This window comes from Pieris rapae, chromosome 6 (genome assembly GCF_905147795.1).
Source record: "Pieris rapae chromosome 6, ilPieRapa1.1, whole genome shotgun sequence".
Taxonomy (NCBI): domain Eukaryota; kingdom Metazoa; phylum Arthropoda; class Insecta; order Lepidoptera; family Pieridae; genus Pieris; species Pieris rapae.
In genome coordinates this window covers 2,075,992-2,089,060 of record NC_059514.1, presented here as the reverse complement: position 1 = coordinate 2,089,060, position 13,069 = coordinate 2,075,992, and the positions used below count along the sequence as shown (strand labels likewise).

Sequence of the window (13,069 nt, the reverse complement as noted above, 5' to 3'; positions counted from 1 at the left end):
TGGCAGCTACCTCGCACAAAGAATTAGTCTAGCTATTCAAAGGGGGATCACTGCCAGTATAGGAACCTTGCCTAAAGGGACTCCTTTTAATAACATTTTTTAATTAATAAATTGTAAGGTTATTTATTAGGTATATTTTTAAGTATTATGTTATTTGTTTTTGAATTAATAATGATTTTTATAACTAAACTAGTAAGATCCAGAGATAACTTTATGTGAACTCTCGTTCGTGAATAATTAATTTTAGGCCGTTTGAAGAAGCATACGGTTTGATATGATTCCCATACCTGTAATTGGAGATATATTAAACTTAAAAAAAATTCATGGCTCTACAACTCTTTTTTATAGTCTGCCTCAGATATCTTGATCATGATCATTGTCAAATAGGCAAGTTATCGGCGTCCTGTGTTGGACATGCCGTCGAATTTTGGTCGAAGGAAAGCCGGTATCCTCGCGACGTTTTCCTTCACCATTCAAGCGAATGTTAAACATTTAGAAAGTACATTGGTGCACAGCCGGGTATCGAAACTACAACCTCGGGGATGAGAGTCGTACCCTGATCGCTAGATCAACACTGCTTTGTTATAAAAGTGAAACTTTTATTACATCGGCTCAAACTTTTTGTCATGTCACGTGACGGTCGGCCGCGGAGTAGGGATAAAGTGAAAAGCGCTTGTCATAGCAGCCAAGGCCAATATGGCGGCGCCTATAGTTCGCAGCAGCTGACGGTGTAGTGTTGTAGTGTATAGACTATTATTCATTTGTGTCAGTGCTCCACGCTATTTTAATATTTGTATATAATCTAAATAATTGTTAAGTATTATGTATGTCGTACTCTCTAAGACACAGAATTCAATAAAAATATTAGTTGCAGACTTAGTCTACTTTTATTAGTCCCATTATCATTCCAATTTTCCATGTGTAAAATTAAGATTGATAAAGCGATTTTATACCCTTAATGGAATATTATTCCAACTTTTTTTAGTTAAATGTCTATAATGTGAAAAAAAGTTTCACTTTTACCGTTGTTTCATAAAACCACACAACATTTTTTACTTATAGTTTTTTTTCTTAATTATATCAAATTTAAAAATAGAATTTGCACTCTTGACTTTCAGACAACTCCCTTGGAAAACTCTATCAAGATTGGAGAGTATCTCACCATCCTCATATATCTCAAAGACATAAGAAACAAGTTCAGCTTAAAGGTACACGACTGCTGGGCCTATGATAATGAAGACTATGACAGTCCTCAAACAAGCAAAATACAGCTTACTGACAAACAAGGATGCCCCAAGTATGTTTTAGCCTCTTCTATATTATTATTATTATCAGATAATCCTCTGTTTTTCTAGTAATTTTATTTTTGAAGTATTAATTATTGGCGCGCTGGGAAATAAATATGTGAATAAATTTTAACACCGTCACAAAAAAACCGACGACCGCACATCGTCACGAAAAACCGACACCCTGAAGTTAGCTATAGTTTTATTCGATGGCCAGTGTTGTTTTTTCTACAAACGGAGTATAAGGAGAAAGATATAATTTGTGAAAAGATTTTTATAATGTTACGCCAAAGTAGTATAACTTCTAAGACGTGTACATAGCACACATGTTTTTTTTTTGTAACATTTATGATTACCATAAGTCATATATTAAAAAAAATAGCTTGTAACATATACTGTAGACTGTAGTTATAGCATATGTACAGTATATGAATATATTCTTCACATTATTTACGTACAATATGATATGGAGAACTTTATTAATAAGTAAATATCGTATTTTCCTATATTTATATAACGATTTTTTTCTTCAATTTCAGAAAGAAGAAGTTGATTGATTATTGGCAAAAATCAACGAATACTGGCAAGAGTGGTGCCACTGTAATCACTTACAGTAAAGTTAGTGCCTTCCGCTTTCCAGAGACTGACCAAGTCTATTTAACGTGTAACGTTGAGGTAAGAAATTGCATGCTAAAAACTAAAGCCTTCGTTGACAAAATGTTTTGTTTTTATAAGGTATTTATTTTAACTTCGTTATATAAAAAAAATATAAAAAAATCTTTAGCACTACAACCTCTTTCAAGTATTGGCCTCAGATTTCTGATCTGTCTCATGATCATATTTAACTAAAAGGCAAGTAGGTGATCAGTCTCCAGTGCCTGACACACGACGTCGACTTTTGGGTCTAAGACACCTCAGTTTCCTCACGATGTTTTCCTTCACAGCAAATGTTAATGCGCACATAGAAAGAAAGTCCATTGGTGCACAGCCGGGGATCGATCTTACGACCTCAGGTGTGAGAGTCGCACGCTGAAGCCACTAGGCCAACACTGCTCTATACAAAAAAACATAAATGATTAGGATGATAGAGGCGGCCATAGCAGACGAACGCTTCCGAGCAACGCTCGTAAAGAAAATACAAAAAAAAATAGATACAATAGCTGTAAAGTGCAAGAAATGAAACCAAATCAACAAAAATAAAATTACAATTCACACTGAAAAATTATAGCAATACCAAACTTAATGTAATATAAAAAAAAGTACTACAGACAAAAAACCAAAATCAAATATCTAAAGCACGGTTCTTAAATTACCATGCAATATTGTAAATTATTATTACTATTTTTAATTTATAAATTGCAGTGTTCCTTGAATAGTATAATGGCAGACTCTTAACTAAGCTGAACTAAGTATTTCCACTTTTTCTCATCACATATAAAAATTTAGAAACTCTTTTCTTATGATTAAGGCTGATTTTATAAAAATAATATTTAACATGAGAAATAACCCAACACATTTATCTTAGGAATAAGTTATATTGATTTTTAACATGATCATTTAACATGTAACTGACATGCAATCATTGTCACTACGTCCATGTTGTACATATATTCTAATGTACCTTAAATCTTTTAATAAATCAAAAAACCGCCAGAAAATATTGGTTAATTTTCAGTGTGTTTTATATATACATAGTAAAAAATATTCAGTTAATTATTTTAATGATTATCCGAGCCTGATTAAAAGACGTGACAATCACCCATCAATATTAATCACGAGTTAACAATACATATTTATACGATTTTTTTAAAATTTTCAGTTGTGCACAAGTGACTGCCAGTCAAACTGTGGGGAAGTCAATGAAATAACAACAACATTCAGACCAGAATTTAAATGTTACCCTGGTTCAAACGATGCCAGATGTGAAGTGACAGCACCTCCAAAAATCATATGTGACCCTGATTCTAAAGACCCACGTTGCCCCAAACCTACTACTCCTGAAGCACCAAGATGTTACCCCGGCAGCTCTGATCCACGTTGTCCTCAACCTACAACACCAGCCCCGCCAAGATGCTTCCCAGGCAGCACAGACCCACGTTGCCCCAAACCTACTACTCCTGAAGCACCAAGATGTTACCCCGGCAGCTCTGATCCACGTTGTCCTCAACCTACAACACCAGCCCCGCCAAGATGCTTCCCAGGCAGCACAGACCCACGTTGCCCCAAACCTACTACTCCTGAAGCACCAAGATGTTACCCCGGTAGCTCCGATCCACGTTGTCCCCAACCTACTACACCAGCTCCGCCAAGATGTTACCCAGGCAGCACAGACCCACGTTGCCCCAAACCTACTACTCCTGAAGCACCAAGATGTTACCCCGGCAGCTCTGATCCACGTTGTCCTCAACCTACAACACCAGCCCCGCCAAGATGTTACCCAGGCAGCACAGACCCACGTTGCCCCAAACCTACTACTCCTGAAGCACCAAGATGTTACCCCGGCAGCTCTGATCCACGTTGTCCTCAACCTACAACACCAGCCCCGCCAAGATGCTTCCCAGGCAGCACAGACCCACGTTGCCCCAAACCTACTACTCCTGAAGCACCAAGATGTTACCCCGGCAGCTCTGATCCACGTTGTCCTCAACCTACAACACCAGCCCCGCCAAGATGCTTCCCAGGCAGCACAGACCCACGTTGCCCCAAACCTACTACTCCTGAAGCACCAAGATGTTACCCCGGCAGCTCTGATCCACGTTGTCCTCAACCAACAACACCAGCCCCGCCAAGATGCTTCCCAGGCAGCACAGACCCACGTTGCCCCAAACCTACTACTCCTGAAGCACCAAGATGTTACCCCGGTAGCTCCGATCCACGTTGTCCCCAACCTACTACACCAGCTCCGCCAAGATGTTACCCAGGCAGCACAGACCCACGTTGCCCCAAACCTACTACTCCTGAAGCACCAAGATGTTACCCCCGCAGCTCTGATCCACGTTGTCCTCAACCTACAACACCAGCCCCGCCAAGATGTTACCCAGGCAGCACAGACCCACGTTGCCCCAAACCTACTACTCCTGAAGCACCAAGATGTTACCCCGGCAGCTCTGATCCACGTTGTCCTCAACCTACAACACCAGCCCCGCCAAGATGCTTCCCAGGCAGCACAGACCCACGTTGCCCCAAACCTACTACTCCTGAAGCACCAAGATGTTACCCCGGCAGCTCTGATCCACGTTGTCCTCAACCTACAACACCAGCCCCGCCAAGATGCTTCCCAGGCAGCACAGACCCACGTTGCCCCAAACCTACTACTCCTGAAGCACCAAAATGTTACCCTGGCAGCTCTGATCCACGTTGTCCACAACCTACAACACCAGCCCCGCCAAGATGCTTCCCAGGCAGCACTGACCCACGTTGTCCCAAACCTACAACACCCAAACCAATTTGCTATCCAGGCTCCCCAGATCCCAGCTGTCCACGGCCTTCAAGCATAGCAACCTTAACTCCGGCCACGTATCTACCTCCATCAACAACAGAAGAACTGAGATGTCTTCCAGGCAGCTCTGATCCACGTTGTCCTCAACCTACAACACCAGCCCCACCAAGATGTTTCCCAGGCAGCACTGACCCACGTTGCCCAAAACCTACTACTCCTGAAGCACCAAGATGTTACCCCGGCAGCTCTGATCCACGTTGTCCTCAACCAACTACACCAGCTCCGCCAAGATGCTTCCCAGGCAGCACAGACCCACGTTGCCCCAAACCTACTACTCCTGAAGCACCAAGATGTTACCCCGGTAGTACTGATGCACGTTGTCCCCAACCTACTACGCAACAGCCACCTAGATGTTACCCAGACAGCACAGACACACGTTGCCCTAAACCTACGACACAAGCCCCGCCAAGATGTTTCCCAGGCAGCACAGACCCACGTTGCCCCAAACCTACTACTCCTGAAGCACCAAGATGTTACCCCGGTAGCACGGACCCACGTTGTCCTCAACCTACCACGCCCCAGCCTCCAAGATGTTACCCAGGCAGCAATGACCCACGTTGTCCCAAACCTTCAACAGCTAAACCAATTTGCTATCCAGGCTCCCCAGACCCTAGCTGTCCACAGCCTTCAAGCAAAGTAACCTTGACTCCAGCTACGTATCTACCTCCATCAACAACAGAAAAACTAAGATGTCTTCCAGGTAGCAGTGACCCAAGTTGTCCTCAACCAACTACACCAGCTCCGCCAAGATGCTTCCCAGGCAGCACAGACCCACGTTGCCCCAAACCTACTACTCCTGAAGCACCAAGATGTTACCCCGGTAGCTCTGACCCACGTTGTCCTCAACCTACTACGCCTCAGCCTCCAAGATGTTACCCAGGCAGCACAGACCCACGTTGCCCCAAACCTACTACTCCTGAAGCACCTAGATGTTACCCCGGTAGCTCCGATCCACGTTGTCCCCAACCTACTACGCAACAGCCTCCAAGATGTTACCCAGGCAGCACAGACCCACGTTGCCCCAAACCTACTACACCAGCTCCGCCAAGGTGCTTCCCAGGCAGCACAGACCCACGTTGCCCCAAACCTACTACTCCTGAAGCACCAAGATGTTACCCCGGTAGCTCTGACCCACGTTGCCCTAAACCTACGACACCAGCTCCACCAAGATGCTTCCCAGGCAGCACAGACCCACGTTGCCCCAAACCTACAACTCCTGAAGCACCAAGATGTTACCCCGGTAGCTCTGACCCACGTTGCCCTAAACCTACGACACCAGCTCCACCAAGATGCTTCCCAGGCAGCACAGACCCACGTTGTCCCAAACCTACTACTCCTGAAGCACCAAGATGTTACCCCGGTAGCTCTGACCCACGTTGTCCTCAACCTACTACACCAGCTCCGCCAAGATGCTTCCCAGGCAGCACAGACCCACGTTGCCCCAAACCTACAACTCCTGAAGCACCAAGATGTTACCCCGGTAGCACTGATGCACGTTGTCCCCAACCTACTACGCAACAGCCACCTAGATGTTACCCAGGCAGTACAGACCCACGTTGCCCTAAACCTACGACACCAGCTCCACCAAGATGCTTCCCAGGCAGCACGGACCAACGTTGCCCCAAACCTACTACTCCTGAAGCACCAAGATGTAACCCCGGTAGCTCGGACCCACGTTGTCCTCAACCTACTACGCCCCAGCCTCCAAGATGTTACCCAGGCAGCACTGACCCACGTTGTCCCAAACCTACAACAGCCAAACCAATTTGCTATCCAGGCTCCCCAGACCCTAACTGTCCACAGCCTTCAAGCAAAGTAACCTTGACTCCAGCTACGTATCTACCTCCTTCAACAACAGAAAAACTAAGATGTCTTCCAGGCAGCAGTGACCCACGTTGTCCTCAACCAACAACACCAGCCCCTCCAAGATGCTTCCCAGGCAGCACAGACCCACGTTGCCCAAAACCTACTACTCCTGAAGCACCAAGATGTTACCCCGGTAGCTCTGACCCACGTTGTCCTCAACCTACAACACAAGCCCCGCCAAGATGCTTCCCAGGCAGCACAGACCCACGTTGTCCCAAACCTACTACTCCTGAAGCACCAAGATGTTACCCCGGTAGCTCTGACCCACGTTGTCCTCAACCTACAACACAAGCCCCGCCAAGATGCTTCCCAGGCAGCACAGACCCACGTTGTCCCAAACCTACTACTCCTGAAGCACCAAGATGTTACCCCGGCAGCTCTGATCCACGTTGTCCTCAACCTACAACACCAGCCCCGCCAAGATGCTTCCCAGGCAGCACAGACCCACGTTGCCCCAAACCTACTACTCCTGAAGCACCAAGATGTTACCCCGGCAGCTCTGATCCACGTTGTCCTCAACCTACAACACCAGCCCCGCCAAGATGTTACCCAGGCAGCACAGACCCACGTTGCCCCAAACCTACTACTCCTGAAGCACCAAGATGTTACCCCGGCAGCTCTGATCCACGTTGTCCTCAACCTACAACACCAGCCCCGCCAAGATGCTTCCCAGGCAGCACAGACCCACGTTGCCCCAAACCTACTACTCCTGAAGAACCAAGATGTTACCCTGGCAGCTCTGATCCACGTTGTCCACAACCTACTACGCCCCAGCCTCCAAGATGTTACCCAGGTAGCACAGACCCACGTTGTCCCAAACCTACTACTCCTGAAGCACCAAGATGTTACCCCGGTAGCTCTGACCCACGTTGTCCTCAACCTACAACACCAGCCCCGCCAAGATGCTTCCCAGGCAGCACTGACCCACGTTGTCCCAAACCTACAACACCCAAACCAATTTGCTATCCAGGCTCCCCAGATCCCAGCTGTCCACAGCCTTCAAGCAAAGTAACCTTGACTCCAGCTACGTATCTACCTCCATCAACAACAGAAAAACTGCGCTGTCTCCCCGGCAGCTCTGACCCACGTTGTCCTCAACCTACTACGCCTCAGCCTCCAAAATGTTACCCAGGCAGCACAGACCCACGTTGTCCCAAACCTACTACTCCTGAAGCACCAAGATGTTACCCCGGTAGCTCTGACCCACGTTGTCCTCAACCTACTACGCCTCAGCCTCCAAGATGTTACCCAGGCAGCACAGACCCACGTTGTCCCAAACCTACTACTCCTGAAGCACCAAGATGTTACCCCGGTAGCTCTGACCCACGTTGTCCTCAACCTACTACGCCTCAGCCTCCAAAATGTTACCCAGGCAGCACAGACCCACGTTGTCCCAAACCTACTACTCCTGAAGCACCAAGATGTTACCCCGGTAGCTCTGACCCACGTTGTCCTCAACCTACTACGCCTCAGCCTCCAAGATGTTACCCAGGCAGCACAGACCCACGTTGTCCCAAACCTACTACTCCTGAAGCACCAAGATGTTACCCCGGTAGCTCTGACCCACGTTGTCCTCAACCTACTACGCCTCAGCCTCCAAGATGTTACCCAGGCAGCACAGACCCACGTTGTCCCAAACCTACTACTCCTGAAGCACCAAGATGTTACCCCGGTAGCTCTGACCCACGTTGTCCTCAACCTACTACGCCTCAGCCTCCAAGATGTTACCCAGGCAGCACAGACCCACGTTGTCCCAAACCTACTACTCCTGAAGCACCAAGATGTTACCCCGGTAGCTCTGACCCACGTTGTCCTCAACCTACTACGCCTCAGCCTCCAAGATGTTACCCAGGCAGCACAGACCCACGTTGTCCCAAACCTACTACTCCTGAAGCACCAAGATGTTACCCCGGTAGCTCGGACCCACGTTGTCCTCAACCTACTACGCCCCAGCCTCCAAGATGTTACCCAGGCAGCACTGACCCACGTTGTCCCAAACCTACAACAGCCAAACCAATTTGCTATCCAGGCTCCCCAGACCCTAGCTGTCCACAGCCTTCAAGCAAAGTAACCTTGACTCCAGCTACGTATCTACCTCCTTCAACAACAGAAAAACTAAGATGTCTTCCAGGCAGCAGTGACCCACGTTGTCCTCAACCAACAACACCAGCCCCGCCAAGATGCTTCCCAGGCAGCACAGACCCACGTTGCCCAAAACCTACTACTCCTGAAGCACCAAGATGTTACCCCGGTAGCTCTGACCCACGTTGTCCTCAACCTACAACACAAGCCCCGCCAAGATGCTTCCCAGGCAGCACAGACCCACGTTGTCCCAAACCTACTACTCCTGAAGCACCAAGATGTTACCCCGGTAGCTCTGACCCACGTTGTCCTCAACCTACAACACAAGCCCCGCCAAGATGCTTCCCAGGCAGCACAGACCCACGTTGTCCCAAACCTACTACTTCTGAAGCACCAAGATGTTACCCCGGCAGCTCTGATCCACGTTGTCCTCAACCTACAACACCAGCCCCGCCAAGATGCTTCCCAGGCAGCACAGACCCACGTTGTCCCAAACCTACTACTCCTGAAGCACCAAGATGTTACCCCGGTAGCTCTGACCCACGTTGTCCTCAACCTACAACACAAGCCCCGCCAAGATGCTTCCCAGGCAGCACAGACCCACGTTGTCCCAAACCTACTACTCCTGAAGCACCAAGATGTTACCCCGGCAGCGCTGACCCACGTTGTCCTCAACCTACAACACAAGCCCCGCCAAGATGTTTCCCAGGCAGCACAGACCCACGTTGCCCCAAACCTACTACTCCTGAAGCACCAAGATGTTACCCCGGTAGCTCTGACCCACGTTGTCCTCAACCTACTACGCCTCAGCCTCCAAGATGTTACCCAGGCAGCACAGACCCACGTTGTCCCAAACCTACTACTCCTGAAGCACCAAGATGTTACCCCGGTAGCTCTGACCCACGTTGTCCTCAACCTACTACGCCTCAGCCTCCAAGATGTTACCCAGGCAGTACAGACCCACGTTGCCCCAAACCTACTACTCCTGAAGCACCAAGATGTTACCCCGGTAGTTCTGACCCACGTTGTCCTCAACCTACTACGCCCCAGCCTCCAAGATGTTACCCAGGTAGCACAGACCCACGTTGTCCCAAACCTACTACTCCTGAAGCACCAAGATGTTACCCCGGTAGCTCTGACCCACGTTGTCCTCAACCTACAACACCAGCCCCGCCAAGATGCTTCCCAGGCAGCACTGACCCACGTTGTCCCAAACCTACAACACCCAAACCAATTTGCTATCCAGGCTCCCCAGATCCCAGCTGTCCACAGCCTTCAAGCAAAGTAACCTTGACTCCAGCTACGTATCTACCTCCATCAACAACAGAAAAACTGCGCTGTCTCCCAGGCAGCACTGACCCACGTTGTCCCAAACCTACTACTCCTGAAGCACCAAGATGTTACCCCGGCAGCTCTGACCCACGTTGTCCTCAACCTACTACGCCTCAGCCTCCAAAATGTTACCCAGGCAGCACAGACCCACGTTGTCCCAAACCTACTACTCCTGAAGCACCAAGATGTTACCCCGGTAGCTCTGACCCACGTTGTCCTCAACCTACTACGCCTCAGCCTCCAAGATGTTACCCAGGCAGCACAGACCCACGTTGTCCCAAACCTACTACTCCTGAAGCACCAAGATGTTACCCCGGTAGCTCTGACCCACGTTGTCCTCAACCTACTACGCCTCAGCCTCCAAGATGTTACCCAGGCAGTACAGACCCACGTTGCCCCAAACCTACTACTCCTGAAGCACCAAGATGTTACCCTGGTAGTTCTGATGCACGTTGTCCCCAACCTACTACGCCACAGCCTCCGAGATGTTTCCCAGGCAGTACAGACCCACGTTGTCCTAAACCTACTACCCCACAGCCTCTTAAGTGTCTGCCAGGCAGCACAGACCCATTATGTCCATCAACCCCATCTCCCACACCGACGCCAAGTTCTTGCTACCCTGGATCAAAGGATCCTAACTGTCCTCAACCATTTGCCCCAAGTAGTACAAACCCACCTCAAGAGTATCTTCCTCCAGTTGGTAATGAAATAAATTCATCTATCAAGGAAAAACAGGCTCGCAAAAGCATAGAAGACTATGATGATCCATTAATTGATGCCGGTAAGGCCTAACCTTATATACATTATCTATACTTATATTAATAGGAAAGATTGGTATGTAAGTATGTTTGTAACGAAATGATTCTAAAAGTAATGGACCGATTTTAAAAATTCTACTTACTGCACCATATTAATACTACATTTGTTTCGATTAATACAGGCTATTTTAATATTAAGAAAAGTAAGGGTCTCTACTAAAACTACACTAATATTACCCAAAGTATAAATAAATTCCTTTAAATCTTTCATCGCATGAGCTGCGAAAACTAATTATGATAGAAAAATAAAATGTTCTACATTATTAAAGAATATATCAATATTTAATTTAAAAAAAAAATTAAAAAGTCGACTTCCTTTGGATGGATAATTTTGCCACTAGTATTAATAACTAACGGACTGTTATCGAATAATATGAATAATTTATGTTTTGTTTCAGGATCCTTTGAGTTTTCGCGCACACAACCTAAAAAAAGAGTTGCAAGAGACTTAAGCAAAGATGCGAGTAACATATTAGATTCTTATCCAATCGGATACATTTACGGGGCATTCGTCGGCGTCACAGTTTTTACTGTTTTCTCTGTAGCTCTATCAGTTATGTATAAACGATCACGAATCCAAAAACAAGCAAATGTACAAAATCTTTGTTAATAAGTAACTTATTTAGAACTTTCCATCGTTACAATATTGTAAGGATTGAAAATCCAGACTCATACTTAATTGATTATTGTGATATTTGATTGTTCTGCTTAATTTTACGTATATTTTTAAGAATAGCATATTTGTGATAATTCCCGAAAAATCACTGCCTTAGATTTATTGAGTGACTAATTTATAACCAGTTTAATTTTATAGTGCCATAATAGTAACTGCACAGATACATAAATTGTGCCAAACTATAGACGCAAATTAGGCCAAAATGATATGTTAGTGACGGACTGTCTCGTGTTAATTATATTTCGAGAGGTTTCGATTCAACTTTATTCAACTACATTCATCGAGGCAAAGTATCATAAAATACCTGTACACTTCGCTGAAGTTCGCGAATAGTGGTACTGATATGTTTGGCACATTTCGAAAATTCCTGATGATGACAACCAGTGTAAGGTTTTGTAGTCACTAGTCAATTTATCCTGCAAATACTATTTTTTTACTTTTTATAAAATATATATGTAAACACTTTATGTTGTAAATACACTGCCAATTCTTGTAGCAATACCCTAAAGTTTTTTATCAAATATTATTGTCTACAGTGTGTACTCTTTGTTAATTTTATAGTATCATGCTAATTTGGTCTGTTCTCATAAAAGCATATATTTAGATTTGACAAAATAATATCTTTGGAGAGTCAAACTCTAATATATGCTTTTGTGTACAAGGACTTTTAAATTGTTACCGTATTTCTAAAATGTCCACTCTGCCTTCATGTACGCAATGAAGAGTATTGTTTATATTATGTAACATATATTATGTAATAAGATCGCTTATTAAATGAATACAAGTGTGTCAACATTCCATGAATGTATCTTGTGTGTTTAATATTTCCCTGTTCCTCGTTATGTGTACCACATTTGTCATGTGACATGGGCTCTTAGTGTAATGTATATTACCAAACTCAAATTAAAACTCAAAATATCTTTATTCATATAGGTAAACAACTGAAGAACTGGCAAGAAACTTTCCGCCACTCTTTTTAATCGCTAAGTTTTGAGTCAAATTGTTTGAACTGGTGCAAATCAATCCCAAGGATTAGGGTTATTTAAGTATTCGTCAAGTTTATAAAAAGCTTTTATGATTAATTTACTTTTAACAAGGGCTTTGAATTTATTTAGTGATAATTCTCTAATTTAGCTCAATTAAATAGACGCAAGAAGAGACACATGAATCAATGCGCAAATAATTGAAAGACTGTATAATAATTTAAATAAATTTTTATAAGAAAAACACTATAATAACATGGAAAAAAATCAGTTCACTACACTACAACCTTTTGAGCTCTAGGCCTTAGATTTCTGTATGTGTTTCATTATCATTTGTCAACAGTCATGGACAGGTAATCGATGCTGTGCTTGACACACGCCGTCGTTATTTTGAGTCTAAACCAAGCCGGTTTCCTCTCAATGTTTTCCTTCACCGTTCGAGTGAATGTTAAATATGCATATTAATAATAATTTCTATAGAAAGAAACTCTTAACTGGGCCTCGAACCTACGAGAGGGAAGAGAGTC

General features: G+C 45.3%; 1 protein-coding gene across 11 annotated transcripts in view; it reads left to right on the top strand.

Annotated features, from left to right (window-relative positions):
• The window catches only part of LOC111001253 (proteoglycan 4-like), a 46,221-nt gene extending 33,854 nt beyond the window's left edge, over positions 1 to 12,367 (top strand). The window contains exons 6-10 of one of the 11 annotated variants that reach the window (XM_045628762.1): positions 1,119 to 1,297; positions 1,826 to 1,961; positions 3,106 to 5,665; positions 10,082 to 10,846; positions 11,282 to 12,367. In XM_045628762.1, coding sequence (XP_045484718.1) covers positions 1,119 to 1,297; positions 1,826 to 1,961; positions 3,106 to 5,665; positions 10,082 to 10,846; positions 11,282 to 11,493 — 3,852 coding nt within the window. In that variant the 3' untranslated portion in view covers positions 11,494 to 12,367. Of the gene's footprint in view, positions 1 to 1,118; positions 1,298 to 1,825; positions 1,962 to 3,105; positions 10,847 to 11,281 lie in introns of all 11 variants that reach the window. The other 10 variants (XM_045628761.1, XM_045628760.1, XM_045628758.1 and 7 more) reach the window with 10 other exon arrangements.
• Positions 12,368 to 13,069: the final 702 nt, after the last annotated feature.